The following is a 24,323-nucleotide window of genomic DNA, read 5'->3' on the forward strand; positions in this document are numbered from 1 at the left end:
GGGCCACCCCCCATTTCTGTAAAATATCTCTCTGGTGGCTAGTGGCCCCCCACTCCCACACATAATTCCCCCCCCTTGTTTTTATTTTGCCCCTTTCCCTGGGGGCAGATGATCAGCCATCTGCCTCCAGGGTTGTACACATATGTGCCCCCATGCTTTGGGGGCCGGGGGGGGCGAGGGCCGTTTACTGTAAGCATACCCCCCTACCCCCCGCATTCAAAGACATCCCTGTGTCTAGTGGCCATTGGCTGTCCGCGCATCAAACGCCCTGCGCCCGATCCGCGGGCAGGAATGCTGTCACACAGGGTGTCATTGGAAAGGGGAGAATATCCCCTTTCCAAGGACACCCTTTCTGAAAAAATAGCTGGTGGCTAGGTCCCCCAAACCCTCGCCCCCTTCCCATCACTTTTTTTACCCTTTATTATTTATTTTTTTGCCCCCTTCCCTGGGGGCAGATGATCAGCCATCTGCCCCCAGGGGGGCCCTAACCTGCAGGCCCCATCCTTTGGGGGGCCTGCACACTTCTTCCTGGTGCCCCCCCCAAATGGATTGGGGCCACCTCATGTACTCCTGCCTAGGGTCAGAAATCTGCCCCCAGGGAGGGCTACAAGGGGTGGCCCCCCTTTTCACTTGGTGTGAGAGGGCCACCACCCTTTCATGTGTGGGCAAAACAAAATCCCGTGTCCCCCCCACCCCATCCCCGTTCGATTTCATTTTTAAAAAACAAAAAAATGTTATGCCCCCTCCCCTGGGTCAGATGGTCTCCTGTCTGCCCCCAGGGGTCTTTATATTTGTGCCCCCATCATTTGGGGGCTGGGGGGGGCGAGGGCTGCTATAAGCAGCCCCCACCTCCCCCCTGCATTCAAAGACATCCCTGGTGTCTAGTGGGCATTGCTGCCCGCGCATCGAGCGCTGTGCGCCCGATCCCCGTGCAGCAATGCTGTCACAAAGGGTATCGTTGGGAAGGGGGGGGATCTCCCCTTTCCAACGATACCCACCTCGATCTCCGGCTTGAAATACAGCCGGAGATCGAGGGGGAGAAAGGTGAAGACTCACCTTATATTTTCACTGCAGCAGCCCGAAATGGCTGCTGCAGTGAAAATTACTTTCAATTTCACGCCGGCGTGCGTGACACACGCCGACGTGAAACTGAAGGTAATCCAGCCCCCTGGCAGTGATGGGGAACCTCCCCCTCACATAGCCCGGGGGTTGGATTACAGTTTTGCTCGATCCCTGTATTACAGGGATCGAGCAAAGCAGGGTGCCAAAACCGACGAGCCGGCTCTTCGGTGGCAACCTGGAGCGCTTTCCACTGATGAGCCGGCTCGTCGGTGGCACTTAAAGGGTTAATAGGCCCAATGTTTATGTTTATTCATTTATATTGCGCGCCAGACCCGAGGGTAAAAGGGCGCAGAAGCAGCAAGGTTATTCTCAGCTTGGTTACAGTGCTGTACAGTGATATACAGTGTGCACATAGGTTAAGGCAGTTGCGATAAATGGTGATGAACAATTTACAAATATACATATTTACATGCTAACAAAGGCAAGGTGGGTTAACGGTCATTGTTCTTTATCCACTGAATGTAGTTGCGTCTAAGGTGGGGGTAGGATTGAGGTGTCCTTAAGGAAGGTGGCAGGGAATTCCAGTGTTGGGCTGCTTTCACCTGGAAGCTGTTGCCGCCCGTTTTGGTTCGTTTGAATCTGGGAATTCTAAGCAGGTTTGCATTGGCAGTTCTAGTGGGCCTGTTGGGGGTGAATCTTTTTATTCTGTTGGCTAAATAGCGGGGGGCTGCATTGTTGAGGCATGTGTGTGTTAAGGAAGCTACTTTCAGCAGAATTTTGTCAGTAATAGCCAATTGTGGGCTCTCCTGAAGTTGGATGTGTGTTCTCTCTTGGGGATGCTAAGCGCTGCTCTAAGAGCATTGTTTTGCAAGGTTTGGATTTTATTTGTAATATATTTGGTGGCTCCTACGTAAAGGGTATTACAATAATCCAGCTTTGATAGTACCAGGGCTCTGGCTAGGGTAATGCAACTCTTGGTGGATAAGAAATGTTTGGCTGCTCTTATTAGCTTACATGTGTAGGCTGTAGAGGAGGCCATGAAGCTAACTTGTTTGTGGAAGGAGAGGGAAGAGTCTAGGTAGATTCCCAAGGTTTTCACTTCCTTGGCTACCTTGATGGAGTTGCCATCTATGATGAAGCTGGTGTAATTATGATCAAGTTTGTTGAGGTTTGGGGTGGACCCGAGGATGAGGAGTTCAGTCTTGTCATCATTCAGGCATAGACTATGGGAAGCCATCCATGCCTGGATGATGAGGTACACCCTGTTCACCAAGGCCAAATCCTTGTAATCTCCCGTCAACAGGATGAGGATCTGGGTATCATCGACGTAATTGGTGTAGGTGATACCCAGACCGTCAAGATCATCAAACAGGGGCTTCGTGAACACGTTGTACAGTGTGGGGGAGACGCATGATCTCTGAGGGACCCCGCAGGTGATGGGGATGGGGCGACATTGAGAACGCGCTAGTGCATGGGAGAGGGGAGGGGGAAAGTGCATGGAAGGGGGGAGAAGTGGAAAGTGCAAAGCAGAGGAGAAACAGATAAATAATAATAAATAAATAAATAAAGGCAACAAACAGTGGTAGTGCAGCCAGCAATTTGCAAGTGCTAGGTTTAAGGCAGCATACAGGGTAGGTCTGATAAGTGCAGGAAGAAAAAGGGGGGTCTGTATGGGTACAGATCCCAGTGCAAGGGGTGGCCCGGAGGCAGTGCGGGAGGGTTGCAGGGTGAGCAGGTACCTAGGCCCAGAGGACAGAGGGTGGCCAGGTGCACAGTGCCAAGAGAGAACAGATCAGCAGGGGAGAGGGGGAGCGAATGCAGAAGAAAAGAGGAAGGCCTTGAGGTGCTTCCGGAACCGGAGATGGTTCTCCTCAAGTTTTAGAGTGGCAGGGAGGCTGTTCCAGAGGGAGGCCCCAGCCGAAGACAGATCTACCCCAGCTCATTTCTTTGAAAAACGACTGACCCTGAGGGAGTTAGAGGTAGAGGAGCGAAAAGCCGGAGATGGGAGGTATTTGCGGAGGGATAGCTGAAGGCATTTTGGACCCAGGCCCCAGAAAGCCTTGTGGACAATGCAGATGATTTTGAATTTAATCCTTGCATCCACTGGGAGCCAATGGAGAGATTTCAGAGCTGGAGAGATACGATCCCAGGGCTTGAGGCCAAGGACAAGTCTCGCAGTACTGTTCTGGATTAGTTGCAGAGGGCGGAGAGTAGAGGCAGGTAGATTTAGAAAGAGGCTGTTACAATAGTCCAACCTAGAGAGAACCAGACCTTGGGATACCATGAGCTTCTGGGCGATGGAGAGGAAAGGCAGAGTACCTCTGAGGGGGTGCAGTAGGAAGTTTGACTTTTTAGAGACCTCAGCGATGTGGGCAGAGAAGGAAAGGGTGGAGTCAAAGATGACCCTGATGTTCTTAGCCTCGCAGGTGGAGGTAGGAGGAGGGCCAAGGGAAGCCAGCCAGAGAGTGAGGGGAAAGGGTGGTGAAGGTGTGCCGATGAGGAGGATCTCAGTCTTGCTGGCATTCAGATAAAGATCATTGGCGGCACACCAATCTTGAATGGCAGTTAGGCAATCAGAGATGAGAGAGGGAGAGTAGGTGGCCGAGGGCAGCCTGAAAATAAGTTGAGTGTCGTCAGCGTAGCACTGGAAAATTGAGCAGAAAATGGCAATGCAGTGGGCGAGAGTTGGTACTATAAGAAAACATGCCCACTATGTCTCTGACACACAGTCCTGTTGACTTTGCCTTTAAAAATGTCTTGTCACAAGAAAATATGTCCAAACTGGATGCATAATGCAGGCGATTCTAGATGCATAATAATGCTTATCATGTTTGCTGTACCCTTGATGCCCAGTGAAATAAGCCACGGCAAACAATGGCTAGACTGGGTGCGCCAAAATGCCAGTGCAGCCACACAAAAGCACATATCATCCTTTCTGAAAAATGAACAGCATTTTGTACTGGCATCTATGATGGATACCCATTAAACAAGTGCATCATTACTGTGCTGCCCTCACCAGCCAAAATCAGCTCCCTGCCCTGGTCTAAAAGGATGACTTTAGAGACCATCCTAGGGTCATCTGATGTGATCATCGAACTACACTAGAAATCATTCCCACATCATCAGACGTCATCATGCTGTTAAAGTCATCAGCAAATATCTCAGAATGGTGGATGATGATTTAGGGATGACCTTAGGATGACTTAATGAATATGCTAACATTATTCCCATTTTAGAAAACTCTTTGTTCCTGATGCTTTTAGGATGACCTACTGATCACTTCAAGAGATTGCACGTTTGTCCCTGATGATTTGGGGACGATTCTGGGATTACCTGCTGATTACTTCACGAGCATTGCCATGAAACATGTTTGTTCTTGATGATTTGGTGATGACTTACTGATTACTTCAGAACATCAGAGTTTGTAGGATGATATGCGGACCAATGTCATTCTGCTTTTGCTTAGTTGCACTTATGCTGCATGATCCCCCAATGTGGCAAGTGTAAAGCTTGAGACTTTGTTGGGCCAAAGTAGAAGCCAGAGGCCTAAACATAGCATGCATCCGTGAGAATCCTTTGCATCCCAGTCAAAAGCAGGAACCCAGCACCCTCATAATCCCCAATGTGGCATGGATAAAGCCTGAGACTATGTTGGGCCAAAGTGGAAGAAAGAGGCCTAAACATAGCATGCACCCCCTGGGTGAGAATCCTTTGCCATCCCAGTCAAAAGCAGGAACCCAGCACCCTCACAATCAATACATTTCCATGCTGACTTGTTATGTAAGAATTTGAGACTACACAACACTTATCTGATCGGTATTAGGTAAGCCCACCTTTTGGTATAGGTCTGAACTACACAGGTTGGCAGTGTGACTGGGCAGCCAGGCCTATCTCAAGAGGGATAACTGAGCTGTACAAATGAAATCTGTAAATACAAGTAGCCAAGTAACACCTACACTCAAGGTTTCAGTTATAAATAGTTATTTAATTAACATCATTTTTTAAATAAGCGTTCTTTAGAAAGACAATTCATGTAACAATGTAAATATACTTTTACATTACTTTTCAGAATCAGAGCAAGTTAGTGGATAATCTTTGGATATGCTTCATACACAATTGCTACACCATGGGGTGACTTCAATCACAAGGACAGTAATTGCATTTATATATCACACTTGCAGATTCTGATGTTGCAAAAAGGAAAGGTTTAAGGAATGAAAAAGGTTAAACAGGTTCTCACTATATGTGAGGACAAATAAATCTTCCAATGAAATCTAGACAAGCCTTTCCCAACAGTAACCGTCTAAAACAAGTTACCACCTATGAGGGACAAACCATATCAAAGTCAGTGGGCTAGAAGAGTCTGCAGGGACCCAGGACAGCCAAAGTCAGAAACAGTCTATGGAGCTGAGGCACTTCTTAGAATCAAATGTCTTGCCCAAAGTTAGAGAGTTTGTTAGAAAAATCACTTGTAGGGTCGCAAGCTGTGAAAACAGAGTTTGAATCAACTCTAAAAGTAAGCCACTGCAATTCTCAACTGAGAAAAGCAAGGCTACAAGACAGTGAGGTAAAGTGCCCCAAGTCTAAACAGTACCTCTGGGTTGAAGAAGAGTGGTCCAGCTGGCTTCTGTCCTGCTACAGCGTTGCAGACCCCGTATTCCTGAGCCTTAGTCGTGGGAACAAGAGGGAGGACATCTGTAGGGCTCCTGCGGTGGTACTTCGGAGGTTGTTGGCGGCTACAGGCTCTTTTCGGTTCAGCGGTACTTAGCGGGTTTCAGCGCTTAGTAAACAGCACTGTTGCGGATCTCTGGTACCGGTTGGGCTTCCTTCACTCCTTGGGTCTGGTGAGGGGACTCTAGCTCTGGTCGTCCTGCTTCTGGAGGGGGAGGGTCCTTAGGAGACTCCTGGAGCTTCTAGCCGGATTTCAGATGTTTCACTCGACTACGGATTACTCGACCCCTGGCACTTGGTTCTTGCAGCAATGAAGAAGTACAGCTAGACAGGGGAGATGGTCCAGTGGAGTTCGTCTCTGGGTTAGTTGGTCCCACTAACCCAAGGGGAGAAGTCCATTCCGGAGCTTCTCTGTCTGAAAAGGGAGTTTCAGCACAGCAGCAGGGCTTCACCGGGCAATTCAAAGGTCCAGGAGGATGCAGCAAGCTTCTTTCACGGTTTCTTCGTCCGGTGTTTCTCCCACTGGTCGACTCTGCCTCTAGTCCCAAAACCCTCGACTTTTGAGCAGGTTTCTCCCATTCATGCACAGCCTAGGCTGTCAATCATACATCAGGTTCGCTGTCCTGAAAGGACTGCCAGCCAGCCAGCCATTCAGGACTGGTTGCATTTAGGCATTCCTAGAGACAAAGGACAGGGGAGTTTCGGGGCCCTCCCTCACATCCTGACCTTCCAGACACACTGGAGCCAAAGGCGGGACTCAGGGCTGAAGTGCGCCAACGGCAAGACAAACAAAGGGCTTCAATCTGTTTGATGCACAGAGTAAAACCCAAGAAAGACCTCACAAACAGAAAATGGCAAAAAAAGAAGACATGGGCCGTTTTGATAAAATGGTCACCCATGGGTGCTATACTGCATCTGAGGGTTCAGCCTGCAGTAGAAAAACACAATGGTAGGAAAAATTAAACCACTGCCACTAGTCATTTAAAAGTAGGGAGGGAAACATACAAATGTTACATGAGAATGTAGGATAAGGGGCTACTAGGTAACCCCACAGCACTCCACATAAAATGGTGTGTGCTGGACCCACAAAGAGAAAAGGTAAGTAAAGTCATTTTCACTTTACTATTCTTGGGAACAGTAGTTCACACAAGAAAAGGTATTTTAAACCTTATGAGAAATCTAAAGGATTTCTCAGTGACACTGCGCTGAAGTTGATGTGTGTCATCATACAAAAAGTAGATGCATATGGAGTTTGTCAGACCCCCAAAACAGTGAAAATACATAATCCAAAGGTCAAAACACATGATGCAGTGGGAAAAGGGTCTCACTCACTCCAGGGTTAAAATTAAAAAGTCCTACAGTCCAGCAAAAGAGCTGGGGGTCTCTAAGGTTGAAGGGAATTAGCACAGAAGTGAGAATTCTCCCTACCATGACTGCACCAATATATGCCAGTATTCACATGCACTCCTTCACACAATATTCATGTTTGCTTTGCGCAAAATCCTATAATCAACAACCATAACGAAAAGTACCTCCAGGATAAAATAAATCAAAAGAAAAGGATCCAAAAAAGAAAGAAGCAATAAACAAACGGAACCACAAAATCCCATCAACTACCCACAACCTACCAAATACAAGCAACAACAAACCTCAAACAGCAAAGACTAAACCCAAAAGACCATGAAAAACACCAATCGAAAGAAGACGCCCACTAAGGAACACAACCCAAGCATCATGCCTCGCAACAAGAAAGACAAAGAAGCCAGAAAAGACTATAGAAATAATAAGAAATGGGGGGCGCTGTTGAGCAGCCAAGCAAGATGGCCGCTTAGTGCCAGAGCTCCGTCACTGCACACCCAATCCTTGCTGCACCAGCACGAATCCGGTCCGCTGCCACACGGAAAGCTAGCGATTCGACTAGCGGCGCTGCCAGCTACACGCTCCTGCAACTCCGAGGCGAAACGGAGCCCGGGACCCGAACTTCTGCAGCCTGAGGCCTTCTGGGGCCTCCCGGATCCCCTACGGGCCGATCACCGCCGGAGGAAAACGGAGACGCCGCGGATTACGAGCCCGCTGCCCCGGAGGCCGACCTGACTACACAGGATTGGGCGGAGCTCCTCCCGCGCCACTGCCTGCTGCCGCCGCCGAGGAGACCGGCCCCGCCTTGGCCGCGTGAGGCTCCGTACGGCCAGACAGAGCGCCGACCCGCTGCCGCCGGGGGCTGGAGAGTGAGGCCGACCCAACTACACAAGATCGGGAGGAGCCGCGGTTCTCGCTCCTCCCGCACCACTGCCTGCTGCCGCCGCCGAGGAGAGGCCTCCGCGAGGGAGACCGGCCCCGCCTTGGCCGCGTGAGGCTCCACGCGGCCGCGGCTCGTGACGCCCGCCGGGCCCCGCGCCAGACGGAGCGCCGACCCGCTGCCTCCCGGGGCTGGAGGGAGAGCCGGGCGCTGACAGCTGAGGGGGCTGTGAGCTGCATCCTGGGGACACCGCTGTCGGGCCCCCCTTCTTCCCCGAGCCTGCCACGCGGACCGCCTCAGAACACTGCTGCAGCTGCGGGCGGACGCCGGACACAGCACTCCTGGCGGCCTTGAGGTGGGTGCTGTCCTCTCCGACCCCTCCTGGAGGCGACCAGTGTCAACCCCGCTAGGGGGTCCCCCTCACTTACTACTGGGCCCGGGCCCCACCTGCCATCTCCGCCTTGGGTTCTGGGCCTGGCCTGGCGCCTGGCAGCTGCATAGGACACGTGGGGCCCTGCCGGAACTTCACCGCCCGTGACCACGCACTCCCCCTTACCAACCCACACCACCTCGGTGGCCACTCTGTTGCCCCCCCCCATCTGACGGGCGCACGGTCCTGCCCTTGCCTCATCCGCCGACTCCACGACCGTTGCCCGTCTTCAACCAGGCCGGAGCCGCTGTAGACCCCCCGCCACAACAATGTCCAGTAGGGCGCGGGGCGCCAACAAAACGGGGGCTATGGACAAATTTACCAAACCAGCCCACAGGGCTGACCAGGAGTCCCCCTCCGCGACACAAGAGGACGGCGATGCACTCCCGGACCCCCCACAACCTGACCTTACTACCATGATGGAGTCCATGGCCAAAAACTTTGCTTCCTTCCATGAAAAGCTAGACGATATTAATGCTAATGTCGCCTCCCTACGCGCCCAAATTGACCAACATGGGTCCAGGCTCACGGAAACAGAACAGCGGATAGGGACCAACGAGGACCATATCCACACCCTCCAGACCACGGTCTCAGAACTCGTCCGCGACATGAAACAGGTCAAGGCCAAAAACGATGACCTCGAATCGAGATCACGGCGAAACAACATCCGAATAGTGGGGGTTCCCGAATCCGCACTCAAGGGCCGCATGGAGACCGCGGTTGAGCAGCTCATCAAAGACCTCCTGGGCAACCCTGAGCTATCCCCGTTCTTCACTGTTGAAAGAGCACACCGCTCCCTGGCGGCCCGCCCCAGGCCCGGTGACTTTCCCAGGCCCATCATCGCTAAACTACTCAGCTATAAAGACAGGGACCTCATCCTCCGATTGGCCAGAGAAAGGGGTGAACTGCGGTTGGAATCCCAAGTCATCAGAATTTTCCCTGATTTTTCGGTGGGAGTTCAGATGGAGAGACGCCGGTTCAGCGGGGTCAAGAAGATGTTGAGAGACAGAAAAGTCGAATACTCTATGCTTTTCCCGGCTCGCCTGAAATTCATCCACCGCAACAAGAGCTATTTCTTCACGGTCCCTGACGAGGCCGTCAAGTTCATCGAGGCTCAGGTCCCCCTGGTGGACCCGCCTGAGGAACAGATGGATGGCGACTGACGCTGTGAGTTCTGGGCTCCTTCCCTGACCCTGGGTGGTAGACGAGGCCCTGCTGTGGCTACTACATGCTTCCACGACCAACACAGGCCACTGCCCCAGGGTCGGGCCGCATCGCAGCCCACAGACCCACGATAGACTCCACGTCGTCCGTGCTATACTGTAAATTGCGATTATCCGCTATCTGTAACCTCCACTCAAATTGTCTAATGATGCTGGTAAGAATATATAAGCTGACATTCACTTAAAGTTTCACTATGGGTGTGCTTGACGGCAGCAGCAGCCCCCACTGCAGCTGCAAGGCCGTTGATGGCAGTTAAATTGTGTTCGAGCCCCCGTTGGGCTCCCTTCCAGGCGTTGCCGAGTTGGGGATGGCACGCAGTTTCGCTTCAGGGTGGTTGCTTATACACTGCTGGGTACCGCTGGGCAGTGAGGGTGGGGGGTGGGAAAGTTGGGGTTTGTTGTTCTAAAAAAGGCGGGTCGGTCGAGACCGGTGCGACAGGGCGGCAGGCCTGCTGCACCACAGAGCTCCATTTCAGGCTCAAAATGAGAATACACAGCTGGGATGTCCCTTAGCTCATGAACATGGCTATTAGAATACTGACATGGAATGTAAGGGGGCTGACCAACTTCACCAAATCTCGCAGAATTACGGCCTATGCGCAAAGGCATGGAGTCAAGGTACTCCTGCTACAGGAGACTCATGCCAAGAAACTCCTGGCTTCAAACCTCGCACAGTCCTGGGGCCCCAACAGGTACTATACCCAGTACTCCACTCAGTCCAGAGGCGTCCTCACTCTCATTCAAAAATCAATTAGATTCACGCTTCACACATCCCATATTGATCCCGAGGGCAGGTTTGTGATCCTACACTGCTCATTGGCTGGCGAAGAATGCCTGCTGGTAAACTCGTACGCTCCCAACATTGATTCTCCCGACTTCATGGACACGCTGCACGGCATTCTCATGAAATATGTTGAGGTTCCCATTGTGTGGGGGGGCGACATGAATCTCATTCTCGACACAACCCTAGACAGGACAACCACAGCCAAGAGACCGGTAGCCCGAGCGGCCAAGCGGCTGCTGACCCACATGAGCTCACTGAAACTATATGATGTATGGAGAACACTCCACCCCCAGGAAAGGGACTACACCTTTTACTCCACAGTACACGATAGCTCCTCAAGAATAGACATATTCCTCCTGTCGAGCAGTCGGATGGGTAGGGTATCCGAAGTCAAGATCCTAGCGCGCACACTCTCCGATCATTCCCCCGTGCTGCTCCAGATCCAGTTGGGTTTCACTGCAGGGGCCCGCCCCGCTTGGCGCTTTAAGTCCGACGCCCTATCAGACATCGTTTTTAGAGCAGAAATACTGGCTGATATAAACTTATTCTTCGAAACCAACAAGGCCCCCGACACATCCGCAGGGACCCGCTGGGAGGCCTTCAAAGTCTACATCAGAGGAATGTGCATTGCCAAAGAAGCGGGCGTCCTCAAGTCCATAAGAATAAGACAAGCCTTAAGCCGCTCCGAATCTAAACTCAAAACACTGGAGCGGGATTATGCTTCCGAGCCAGTGCCTGCCACCTTAGCGAAAATTAGGACGGAACTGGAACTATTTGAATCACATGCCCTCAGCGAAGTGAGATACCATACCCGCCCCGCAGCCGCCCGCAGATATGGCGAGGGAGACAGACCTGGCAGAACTCTGGCCAGGCTGGCCCGGGCCGAGAGAGGTGGGACTCGCATAGATAGCATTATCGATAATAATGGGTCCAGACATTGGGCAGACCAAGCTATCCTTGACACTTTCGCCAACTTTTATGCCACCCTGTACGGTCCCCAGCCAGAGCACACGACCCGTGACCTAGACGACCTGTTGGAATCCATCCCTATGACCCTGATCTCCCAGGATACCAGGGAACTCCTAGACGCCCCGTTCTCACTAGAAGAGATAGTCCAGGTGATCTCAGATCTCCCCAAGGGCAAAGCCCCTGGCCCCGATGGACTCACTGCTGAGTTTTACCAGGAGCATGTGGCCATACTAGCGCCACCACTACACAAGGTCTGGACCGAATCACTCCGCTCACACTCCCTCCCCCCCTCCCTAAGAGAAGCACTAATCACTGTTCTCCCCAAACCAGGGAAACCCCCAGACGAATGTGGCTCCTATAGACCCCTATCCCTCATTAATACTGATATGAAGATCTTTGCCAAAGTAATCGCCAACAGATTCCTCCCACTTATGCCCCACTTGGTCCACGCCGACCAGAGTGGATTTGTCCCAGGCCGCTCTACAGCACTCAACATCCGGCGCTTATTCAACGTGATGTCGAGAATTGACCCGAAAGCGGACGCTGTGGCAGTCACACTGGACGCCCAAAAGGCGTTCGATATGGTCTCGTGGCAATACTTGTGGGCCGTCTTGGAGAAAATGGGAATTGGGCCGAACATGATCGCCTACATACAGCTGTTATACACGGGCCCGTCGGCAAGGGTACTAGTCAACTCTGTCCCCTCTCCCCCCTTCGCGCTGCATAGGGGCACCCGACAAGGCTGCCCATTCTCCCCCATCCTTTTTGCACTCGCCATCGAACCTATGGCCGATCATGTCAGGAACCGTCACACTAACAAGGGCGTCCGCCTGCTAGACACACCGGAAATCATCTCGCTGTACGCGGACGATGTCCTCCTCTACGTCAGACAACCCTCCACACACCTGGACCCTATCATCCGAGACATAACAAAAATAGGCACCTATTCAGGCTTCACTATTAACTACTCAAAATCCGAAATTTTCCCTCTCACCATGACAACCCAGCAGCCGACCTGCGAGTTCCCGCTGCGCTGGTCCCCGTCCGGGATTAAATATCTCGGGGTTCAGGTGTCAAGGGCGAGGGTCTCCCTGCTGGCGGATAACTATGAAGCAGCGGCGCTGCTCATTGAAACTAAGATGCTCAGGTGGCGCAACCTCCCTCTGTCCCTCGCGGGGAGACTCTCCCTCATAAAAATTATCGCGGTACCCAAGCTACTCTATATATTTGTAAATGTGCCGATCTGGCCCGGCAAACAGTACTTTAAGAGGCTCCATGCGTCGTTCGCCCAGTTCCTCTGGCACTCGGGGGCGGTCCGCAAGAAGTGGCAACACATGACCCTCCCGTACGAGAAGGGTGGCTTTACTGCCCCCGACTTAGCTTTCTACTGGAACGCAGCGCAGGCCCAGCATGCTACCCATTGGTACACACACCCCAACCCACCTCCACATGTCAGGTTGGAAAGAATGGCGGGAGATGGCATCCACATCATGACCCTGCTACTGCACCATGGTTACCGCGCGGATGCCCCATGGGACCCGGTAGCATCCACGATTAGAGCATGGAACAATATACTCTCCCCCAGTCCGACACGGCGCCCATACTATAAGTGGCTTCCCTTATGGCAATTCCCTGGCCTAACCCCCACGCATGACCAACACCTCTCCCGGCGTTGGGAGAGCCTGGGGTACCGCGCCCTGACTGACCTGTACCATGAAGGCTCATTCATTACACCGCTAACACTGCGCCCCGGGCACTCCGGCTCCGCACTCGACCTATTACAGTACTATAGACTGAGGGCAGCGGTACAGACAATGTGGCCCTCCTTTCCTGAGGAACCCCCTGACTCACCTGAACTCCAATACATCGCGAACTCCGCAGGCTGTAGGGGCATAGTATCCTCCCTGTATAAAATGCAGATGGGGAAAATAGAGAATGCCTCTCCGGCGCCACGGGAGGTGTGGGCTAGAGAGCTCGAAACGGAGATTACCGATGCGATGTGGGGAAAGATGTGTGCACACACGCGAAAGGTATCCCTCAGCGCTAGGTTCCGCTGCATCCAATACAAGCTACTCAACAGACTCTACTACACCCCGTACAGAGTGGCAAAATTTACGCTTAGCTCGACACATAAATGCCCGAAATGCGAATCGAACGTAGCAGATCACGCCCACATGTTCTGGTCCTGTGTGGCGCTGCGCAGGTTCTGGAGGGAGGTGACACAGGCGCTTACTGAGATAATAGATGCCCCGGTCGAGATGGACCCGCTGGCCTTGCTGTTTGGTATGTGGACGGGGGATGATGTGATGAAAATGTCGAGGTTCCTGAATGTCAGTGTTATGGTTGCCAAACGATGCATATTACAATGCTGGAAGCGCCGCACTCCCCCCGCCCTTGGCATGTGGCTGAACGCCCTTACGTGGGTACAAACATGCGAGGAGGAGTACATCGGCACCCTGCCAGCTCCATCCCAACCTGCAAATGTGTGGACTGAATTCCGTAGCTACCTCAACAGCAAGGACTGTGCCGAACAGGCATTAGCCCCCTCCCCGGCATCACTTGACTCCTCCTGACACGCGCCATAGGAGTATAAATCTGCTTTTTCTGATGTATGTCTGCCCTACTGAAATGTAAACCTGTCGTTAGCATGGTAACAATGTATATGGACGTTGTAATACTGTTCCCGCTTTTGTTCTCATTTACACGATAAATGTACTGTACCTGTCTTGACCACCTGCCAATAAACAGAAGTTTAAAAAAAAAAAAAAAAAGAAATAATAAGAAATCCCTAACCACTCGGAAAGGCACAGACCAGCACGATCCCACAACCCCCAAAAACTCGACAAACATCTGAGATGGCCCAAGAGACATACAAATAATAGAGCAAAGACAGACTACAATGCTTGCTACCTGTCCACATACGACAACGTGGTAAACAAAAACAGCACAGCAACAATGAACCGAGAGCGAACAAGCTTCACGAATACAGACCCAACCAGAACACCAAACGGATGACAACTAATAAACCACCCCAACGCGGTCTCCACCATGGACAATACCCCAACCAGAACAATGAACAAATTGGAAACCATCACACTCACTCTACACCACCTATATCACCAAGACTTGAACAACAGTGGGGTAGCGACCCGATTTACCACCCGGAAACGAACCAACCCCACCATAAACCTTATCAGTCTACTCGACAAAGAGACTGACAAACAAAGAACCACCCCACCCAAAAGACTCAACCGGGAAAAACCCACCTGGAATGGAAAACCAACTAACACCACACTGGTCAGAACAAGCAATACTAACAAAAACACAAAAGGGAAATCCAGCAAACTACACTGCAGCCTCCTCAACACTAGATCCATGGCAACCTGGCTATCAGACAACTATAAAGCCATCGCGAACGAAGCAATACCCAACAATTATAAATTAATATACGCCAACAGAGAAAACCGAAGAGGTGGAATCGCAATTATACACAAAAAAAACCCACACCTGAGCATCTCAAATCATCACAACCAACGCGGAAGACTATGAATCCCTCCTAATCAAGATAGAACTCAACGACCAATCCAACATAGTATTCCTACTGATCTGCAGACCATCTTCTTACAACCCCAACTTTGCAACAAAACTAGCGGACGAGGCCGCCATGCTCTCCAACCCACCATGACAACCTAGGTGAAAGAGATCCCACCGATACAAACATAGATACAACAGAAGACACACTCAGCAATTGGATCACCAAGGCAATTGACCAATTAGCACCAACTAAAACATTCAAAGCAACACCACCAAAAAAACTGGCAGCAAAATGGTTCACAGAAGAACTGAAAAAACACCAAAATAACTACTGCAAAATGGAAACAAAATGGAGAGAACAATACACCAGACAAGACTAAATAAAATACCAAAGACAACTCAAACTGTACAAAGCAACAGTCCTCAAAGCAACAAAAAAAAAAAAAAAAAAAGGGGGAAAACTACTATGCCACAAGAATCGGCAAACAATTCATAGAGAGAACTCCATCACCCCTACACAAACACTTTGTGAAAGTCACTTACACCACATATATAATCCTGCGCAGGTATAATTATATATGTAGTCATTTGCACCAGAGCACGGTGTGTGTAGTAGCTGCACAGCAGTTACTGCCTCTGCGAGCATTATCCTGTGCAGGTATAATTATATATGTAGTCACTTACCTTAGAGCAGGGTCTGTGTAGCAACAGCACAGCAGTTACTGCGTCTGCGAGCCTTAGCCTGCGCAGGTATTATATATGTAGTCACTTACACCAGAGCAGGGTCTGTGTAGCAGCTGCAGAGCAGTTACTGCGTCTGCGAGCCTTAGCCTGCGGAGGTATTATATATGCAGTCACTTGCACCAGAGCAGGGTCTGTGTAGCAGCTGCAGAGCAGTTACTGCGTCTGCGAGCCTTAGCCTGCGGAGGTATTATATATGTAGTCACTTGCACCAGAGCAGGGTCTGTGTAGCAGCTGCAGAGCAGTTACTGCGTCTGCGAGCCTTAGCCTGCGGAGGTATTATATATGTAGTCACTTGCACCAGAGCAGGGTCTGTGTAGCAGCAGCACAGCAGTTACTGCGTCTGCGAGCCTTAGCCTGCGCAGGTATTATATATGTAGTCACTTGCACCAGAGCAGGGTCTGTGTAGCAGCTGCACAGCAGTCACTGCCTCTGCGAGCCTTAGCCTGTGCAGGTATTATTAGATATGTAGTCACTTACACCAGAGCACGGTCTGTGTAGTAGCTGCACAATAGTTACTGTGTCTGCGAGCATTATCTGGCACAGGCATTATATATAGTAACTTACACCAGAGCAGGGTCTGTGTAGTAGCCGCACAGCAGTTACTGCGCCTGCGAGCATTAGCCTGCACTGGTACTATTATATATGTACAGGGTCTGTGTAGTAGTTGCACAGCAGTTACTGTATCTGCGAGCCTTAGCCTGCGCAGGTTTTATTGTATATGTAGTCACTTACACCAGAGCACGGTCTGTGCAGTAGCTGCACAGCAGTTTCTGCGTCTGCGGGCATTGGCCTGTGCAGGTATTATTATATATGTACAGGGTCTGTGTAGTAGCTGCACTTTCAGCAGTTACTGCGTCTGGGAGCCTTAGCCTGCGCAGGTATTATATATGTAGTCACTTACCCCAGAGCAGGGTCTGTGTACTAGCTGCACAGCAGTCACTGCCTCTGCGAGCCTTAGCCTGTGCAGGTATTATTATATATGTAGTCACTTACACCAGAGCACGGTCTGTGTAGTAGCTGCACAGCATGCGTCTGCGAGCATTAGCCTGTGCAGGTATTATTAGATATGTAGTCACTTTCACCAGAGCACGGTCTGTGTAGTAGCTGCACAGCAGTTACTGCGTCTGCGAGCCTTAGCCTGTGCAGGTACTATTATATATGTACAGGGTCTGTGTAGTAGCTGCACAGCAGTTACTGCCTCTGCAGGCATTGCAGAGCCTGAACCGTACCGTAAATCAGCTTCGGAGCAGCTACTGTGTCTATGCTAACAACAGGCTGGCCCGTGTAATTTCAAAACCAGATGTTTAGAAAATCACGTACTTACAATATTTAATTTCAACAAGTGATAAGTGCAACACAAGGAATTACAGCTTCAACGTGCATTCCTAGAGGTTGCAAAACGGCTCCTCTTAACAATATAACAAAGGGATAAGAACGTCTAAGTCGATGGATGCTGAAAGAAATGCATATAAAATTCACTACAAGAGCTGGATCGCAGGCACTCACCTGATGCTGCCTGGAAACTGGACATAAGCGTTTCGTAAAGGGTAGTTTTCTAGTTCCCATTCAAGAACCAGACAATAGCAACACTCCGCCTCCAAATCAACACGTGGGTTGCTCTGCATCACGTGGGTTTCAACGTCCGCTTCATTACGTGTGGGCTGCTAAGCATCACGTGGGTTTCGACGTTCACGTCGTTTACATTGTGATCGAGGGCGTAGAAGGGAGGAGAAGAGACTGACATATTGGACACCGGTTGATACTAGTTCCCATCCGAGAAATGTACCACCATCGGTTTTTAGGGCCATTTCTCAGATGGGAAATAGATGCTTCAGTGTGAGTGGGGTAGTTCCCATTAGAAAAATGGCCCTTTTTTGCCCCCTAGTGGCCAAGTCCTGCATAGTAATGGGAACTAGCCCATTCACACAGAGAGAGATAGTTACCATTAGAGCAATAGCCCTTTTTGCTCCCCTAGTGGCCGGGTCCTGCATAATAATGGGAACTAGCCCACTCATACTGAGAAGGCTAGTTCCCATTAGAGAAATTGCCCTTTTGCCCCTAGTGGCCAAGTCCTGCTATTTCCCATTAGAGAAATTGCCCTTTTTGGCCCTAGTGGCCAAGTCCTGCATAATAATGGGAACTAGCCCACTCACACAGAGAAGGCTAGGTCCCATTAGAGAAATGGCCCTTTTTGCTCCCCTAGTGGCCAAGTCCTGCATAATAATGGGAACTGGCCAACTCACACTGAGAAGGCTAGTTCCCACTAGAGAAAGGGCCCATTTTGCTCCCCTAGTGGCCAAGTCCTGCATAATAATGGGAACTAGCCCACTCACACTGAGAAGGCTATTTCCCATTAGGGAAACGGCCCTCCGAGCTGGAAAGGCAAAAAGGTCCTCCCGTCTAATGGGAACTAGCCCATTCACACTGAAGCAGCTGTTTCCCATTAGAGGAACGGCCCTCTGACCTGGAAAAGCAAAAAGGTCCTCTTGTCTAATGGGAACAAGCCCACTCACACTGAAGCAGCTATTTCCCATTAGAGAAGCGGCCCTCCGACCTGCAGAGGCAGAAACGTCCTCTCGTCTAATGGGAACTAGCCCATTCACACTGAAGCAGCTATTTCCCATTAGAGAAAGGGCCCTCTGACCTGGAAAGGCAAAAAGGTCCTCTCATCTAATGGGAACTAGCGCCCTCACACTGAAGCAGCTATTTCCCATCAGAGAAGCAGCCCTCCAACCTGCAGAGGCAGAAAGGTCCTCTCGTCTAATGGGAACTAGCCCATTCACACTGAAGCAGCTATTTCCCATCAGAGAAGCAGCCCTCCGACCTGCAGAGGCAGAAAGGTCCTCTCGTCTAATGGGAACTAGCCCATTCACACTGAAGCAGCTATTTCCCATTAGAGAAACGGCCCTCTGACCTGGAAAGGCAGAAAGGTCCTCTCGTCTAATGGGAACTAGTCCACTCACACTGAAGCAGCTGTTTCCCATTAGAGAAGCAGCCCTCCAACCTACAGAGGCAGAAAGGTCCTCTCGTCTAATGGGAACTAGCCCATTCACAATGAAGCAGCTATTTCCCATTAGAGAAATGGCCCTCCGACCTGGAAAGGCAGAAAGGTCCTCTCCTCTAATGGGAACTAGCCCATTCACACTGAAGCAGCTATTTCCCATTAGAGAAGCAGCCCTCCAACCTGCAGAGGCAGAAAGGTCCTCTCGTCTAATAGGAACTAGCCCATTCACACTGAAGCAGCTATTTCCCATTAGAGAAACGGCCCTCCGACCTGGAAAGGCAGAAAGGTCCTCTCATCTAATGGGAACTAGCCCAATCACACCGAAGCAGCTATTTCCCATTAGAGAAGCAGCCCTCCAACCTGCAGAGGCAGAAAGGTTCTCTCGTCTAATGGGAACTAGCCCATTCACACTGAAGCAGCTATTTCCCATTAGAGAAACGGCCCTCCGACCTGGAAAGGCAGAAACGTCCTCTCGTCTAATGGGAACTAGCCCATTCACACTGAAGCAGCTATTTCCCATTAGAGAAACGGCCCTCTGACCTGGAAAGGCAAAAAGGTCCTCTCATCTAATGGGAACTAGCGCCCTCACACTGAAGCAGCTATTTCCCATCAGAGAAGCAGCCCTCCAACCTGCAGAGGCAGAAAGGTCCTCTCGTCTAATGGGAACTAGCCCATTCACACTGAAGCAGCTATTTCCCATCAGAGAAGCAGCCCTCCGACCTGCAGAGGCAGAAAGGTCCTCTCGTCTAATGGGAACTAGCCCATTCACACTGAAGCAGCTATTTCCCATTAGAGAAACGGCCCTCTGACCTGGAAAGGCAGAAAGGTCCTCTCGTCTAATGGGAACTAGTCCACTCACACTGAAGCAGCTATTTCCCATTAGAGAAGCAGCCCTCCAACCTACAGAGGCAGAAAGGTCCTCTCGTCTAATGGGAACTAGCCCATTCACAATGAAGCAGCTATTTCCCATTAGAGAAATGGCCCTCCGACCTGGAAAGGCAGAAAGGTCCTCTCCTCTAATGGGAACTAGCCCATTCACACTGAAGCAGCTATTTCCCATTAGAGAAGCAGCCCTCCAACCTGCAGAGGCAGAAAGGTCCTCTCGTCTAATAGGAACTAGCCCATTCACACTGAAGCAGCTATTTCCCATTAGAGAAACGGCCCTCTGACCTGGAAAGGCAGAAAGGTCCTCTCGTCTAATAGGAACTAGCCCACTCCCACTGAAGCAGCTATTTCCTATTAGAGAAACGGCCCTCCGACCTGGAAAGGCAGAAAGGTCCTCTCGTCTAATGGGAACTAGCCCATTCACACTGAAGCAGCTATTTCCCATTAGAGAAACGTCCCTCCGACCTGGAAAGGCAAAAAGGTCCTCTCGTCTAATGGGAACTAGCCCATTCACACTAAAGCAGCTATTTCCCATTAGAGAAACGGCCCTCCGATCTGGAAAAGCAAAAAGGTCCTCTCGTCTAATGGGAACAAGCCCACTCACACTGAAGCAGCTATTTCCCATTAGAGAAGCGGCCCTCCGACCTGCATAGGCAGAAAGGTTCTCTCGTCTAATGGGAACTAGCCCATTCACACTGAAGCAGCTATTTCCCATTAGAGAAACGGCCCTCCGACCTGGAAAGGCAAAAAGGTCCTCTTGTCTAATGGGAACTAGCCCATTCACACTGAAGCAGCTATTTCCCATTAGAGAAACGGCCCTCCGACCTGGAAAGGCAGAAAGGTCCTCTTGTCTAATGGGAACTAGGCCACTCACACTGAAGCAGCTATTTCCCATTAGAGAAACGGCCCTCCGACCTGGAAAGGCAGAAAGGTCCTCTCGTCTAATGGGAACTAGCCCACTCACACTGAAGCAGCTATTTCCCGTTAGAGAAACGGCCCTCCGACCTGGAAAGGCAAAAAGGTCCTCTCGTCTAATGGGAACTAGCCCACTCACACTGAAGCAGCTATTTCCCGTTAGAGAAACGGCCCTCTGGCTTGGAAAGGCAGAAAGGTCCCCTCGTCTAATGGGAACTAGCCCATTCACACTGAAGCAGCTATTTCCCATTAGTGAAATGGCCCTCTGACCTGGAAAGGCAGAACGGTCCTCTCGTCTAATGGAAACTAGCCCACTCACACTGAAGCAGCTATTTCCCATTAGAGAAGCGGCCCTCCGACCTGCAGAGGCAGAAAGGTCCTCTTGTATAATGGGAAGTAGCCCATTGTCATGCACCAGCCCTGGAAGCTTGTCTATCCCTGGAAGTACTACTAACATGGATACCAGAAGCAAGCCTAACGGTCTAGCCTATTCCAAGATGGCCGCCCACTTCTATAACCAGCTGATCAGACTAGCGCTCGGCGCGTTGTATCGTATTGCTACCAGCGCTGCCAGTCCCTTTCAGTGACTCACTTTCTCTATACAGCGAAGTTCCTAGCCTTTTTCTGTTCCTTTCCACTAGTGGTGTTTTCAGGTTTTCAAGTAAGGTGATCGGGATCTTTCCAAGCTGTCTAAGCTTTCACTACGCGTTTACTTCGTTTTTCTTTTTTTTTTTGCAATATATTTTTATTTTATTTTTTAAGGTCAAACAAACACACTACAACTGTTTCAAAACATAGAAAGCATCATATTTCAACACATTTCCAAACTCCCCAACTTCCCCCCTCCCCCTTTAAACTAGAGCCGGTTCTCACATATCGTTTACGGGAACATCATTCGGTGGCACACTACCTAGACAGCCATCAACCGGGTCCTCTGTTTTGTTGTCACCCTGGTGAGGGTTTGCCAACGAGGCCACCAATTGCGGCCAGGCCAGCAAGGGCCCTACTTCTTCTTCGCCCCCCCTGGTGACCGCTTCAAACCAGACTACGGATTCAGCTTCCGTCCACCTCAAGATGTCTGTCCACCATAACTCCACCCTAGGTCAGTGGGCCGCCTTCCAGCCCATGGTGATCCTACGTTTGGCCAAGACATAGGCCAGGTCCTTCATCTTGCTTATGTGTTTCAAATGCCGGGGTCTAGGGAATAGTCCAAGCAAGCATGACCAGGCCGATTCCACATCCAGCACCACCCCCCCGGCAGCCAGTTTCATCTTGACCTCGTTCCAAAATCTATACACCTCCGGGCAAGCCCAAAACATGTGTAGCAGTCTCGCGTTCACCTCCCCACACCTGGGGCATTGCTGTATAGCTGATCCCCCAAACTTTGCAATCTTCCCGGGGGTTAAATAAGCCCTGTGGGTAACATACAATTGAAGCTGTTGGAATCTCGCATTACGGGACACCTTTTTATGGTACCTCTGGGCCCGTTCCCACTGCCCATCCGTCATGGGTCCTCCCACCTCCTCCCAATCTTGTCTCAATTGGAGCAACTCCTTCCCTGCCCTTGCTCGCAGGAGCTCATATATCCTCGATATTTCGTGCCCGCCCTCCGATACATCATACATGGTTTCCAGGGAGGCATCTGGATCCTCCGCGAGCACTGTCTCCGGTCATCTTTCTCTAGTCTTTTTCACCAGCCTAGTGTAGGTTATATATTGGCCACCATGTACTCCCGTCTCTTCCTCCAGCCGCTGAAAGTCCACTGCCTCCCCTTCCTGCCATATGTCCCCGAGGGTGGCTAGGCCTACCTGTTCCCAGTATCTGCAGACCGATTCAAGTAGTTGAGATTCGCTCCCACACAGAGCCGCCAAAGGGGACTGCTGGGAGTATGGTTCGGAGTCCCCCCAATCTTCCATGTCCTGTGCCAGATCTCCCAGCCCAACCTCAGTAACTGCCCCTTGCCCACCAGTTTATCTCTGCCCAACCACACCACTTCCATCAGAAAGTATGGGGCTGTATCTTCGCGCAGGAGCCTGGCTTCCGCCGAATCTTCAGTCGAGAGCCACCTGGCCACGTACTGCAGCTGCCCCGCCAGGTAATAGAGTTCGAAGTTAGGCAGGCCTATCCCCCCCCATGTCACATGGGTTCTGGAGCTTCCACAGAGCCACCCTATTCCTAGAGCTGCCCCACACAAAACCCCTACACACGCTGTGAAGTTTCGCAAATAGGCTCCTGGGTATCAGAAACGAGACGTTTATAAAAAAGTGCAAGAGTCTAGGCAGGACCACCATCTTGAGCAAGGCTGCCCTCCCCATCATGGTCAGGGGCAGTCTGGACCAAAATACCATACTGTTCTTAATCCCCTCTATCGCCTTTTCCGTGTTGTGCTTGTGTTCTGTCTCGATCTTGTGGTAAATGTTTATTCCCAAATACCTAAATGTTACGGGCTGCCATGGTATTGGCAGAACAGGCAGCCTCTGCACCGGGACATTCCTATATCTGCCCAAAGGGAACAGGCTGGACTTTCCAGGGTTCACCGATATACCGGAGAGGATGGCGTACCGTTATATCACCTCTAGGACGTACTGTAGGTTTTCTTCTGGGTAGCGTAAATAAAGGAGCATATCATCCGCATATAATGATATCAGATGCTGTCCACTGGCTGTGTTTATGCCCACCTCCCCATATTATTGACGCAGGCATATTGCCAGCGGCTCCAATGCCAGTATATATAGCATAGGTGACCAGGGACATCCCTGTCTGGTCCCCCTGCCCAGATGCCAAGAATCTGAGACCGTGGACCCTGTCTTGACCCTCGCCATCGGGGTGCTGTAAAACAACTGTACCCATTTGAGGTATCCGGGTCACACTCCATACCCCTTCAGGACCGCTTTCAGCCAGGGCCATCGTACTGAGTCGAAGGCCTTGACCGCGTCTAACGACACCATAGCCAGCTCGCCGTGTCCTCCTCAGTTTGGTCTATGACATGGTGTAGCCTCCGGTGGTTATCGGTGATGTTCCTGCCCGGAACATATCCCGTCTGATCTGGGTGTATCAGTTTCTTAATCACCCTCTTCAGTCTATTAGCCAGCACCGCCGTGAGTATTTTGCTGTCCTGGTTGAGCATGGACAACGGTCTGTAAGACCCGCGCTCCACGGCCGGCTTGCCTGGTTTCAGGAGTGGGATGATTACAGCCTCACAGAGGGACAACGGGAGTTCTCCCTTCTCATAGGCCTCGTTGAAAGTGGCAAGCAGTGGCTGGAGCAACTCTTGCTGGTATGTTTTGTAGAACTCGCTGGGCAGCCCATCCGAACCCGGCGCCTTGCAAGTGGACAAGTTCCGAATCACTACCTCCAGCTCATCCGAGGTGATGGGTGCGTCCAACTCAGAACGTTCTAGATCATCTAAGGTGGGCAGCTCAATGTCCCCCAATGTGTCTAGTATGTCTTGGCCCATATCCCCCCCCATGTCCTCATACAAGTGTCTGTAAAACTTAAGGAATTCCTCATTTACCTCTTTCTGGGTGTTGCATATGCTACCTCCTTCGCCCTGAATCTCACTAATCACTGAGCGGGGGTCTCACTCTTGTACAGCCAAGCCAGCAATCTGCCCGGCTTATCGCTCCCTGCGTGTATCCTCTCCGTATATTTCCTGTGGCTGAGTCTGCATAGTCTATCCCAGAGTGCACTGCAGGACAACTGTAGCTCCTCTACTTTAGTTCTGTTATCATGAGCGGTGCTCACGCAACGCATGAGCTCCTCTAGCTCCCTTTCCGCCTCCCGGAGCTCCCTTTTGACCCCCCCGTAACACCTTAACTTGGGAAATAGCTACCCCACGCATCACCACCTTAAACGCTTCCCAC

General features: G+C 51.0%; 1 protein-coding gene across 1 annotated transcript in view; it reads right to left on the reverse strand.

The window, feature by feature from the left end:
• Positions 1-17,250, reverse strand: part of GPR161 (G protein-coupled receptor 161) — a 199,587-nt gene extending 182,337 nt beyond the window's left edge. The window contains exon 1 of the mRNA XM_069636471.1: positions 17,163-17,250. Coding sequence (XP_069492572.1) covers positions 17,163-17,187 — 25 coding nt within the window. The 5' untranslated portion in view covers positions 17,188-17,250. The remainder of the gene's footprint in view (positions 1-17,162) is intronic.
• Between the last annotated feature and the right edge of the window lie 7,073 nt (positions 17,251-24,323).

This window comes from Ambystoma mexicanum, chromosome 7p (genome assembly GCF_040938575.1).
Source record: "Ambystoma mexicanum isolate Mex_15411 chromosome 7p, UKY_AmexF1_1, whole genome shotgun sequence".
Lineage (NCBI taxonomy): Eukaryota > Metazoa > Chordata > Amphibia > Caudata > Ambystomatidae > Ambystoma > Ambystoma mexicanum.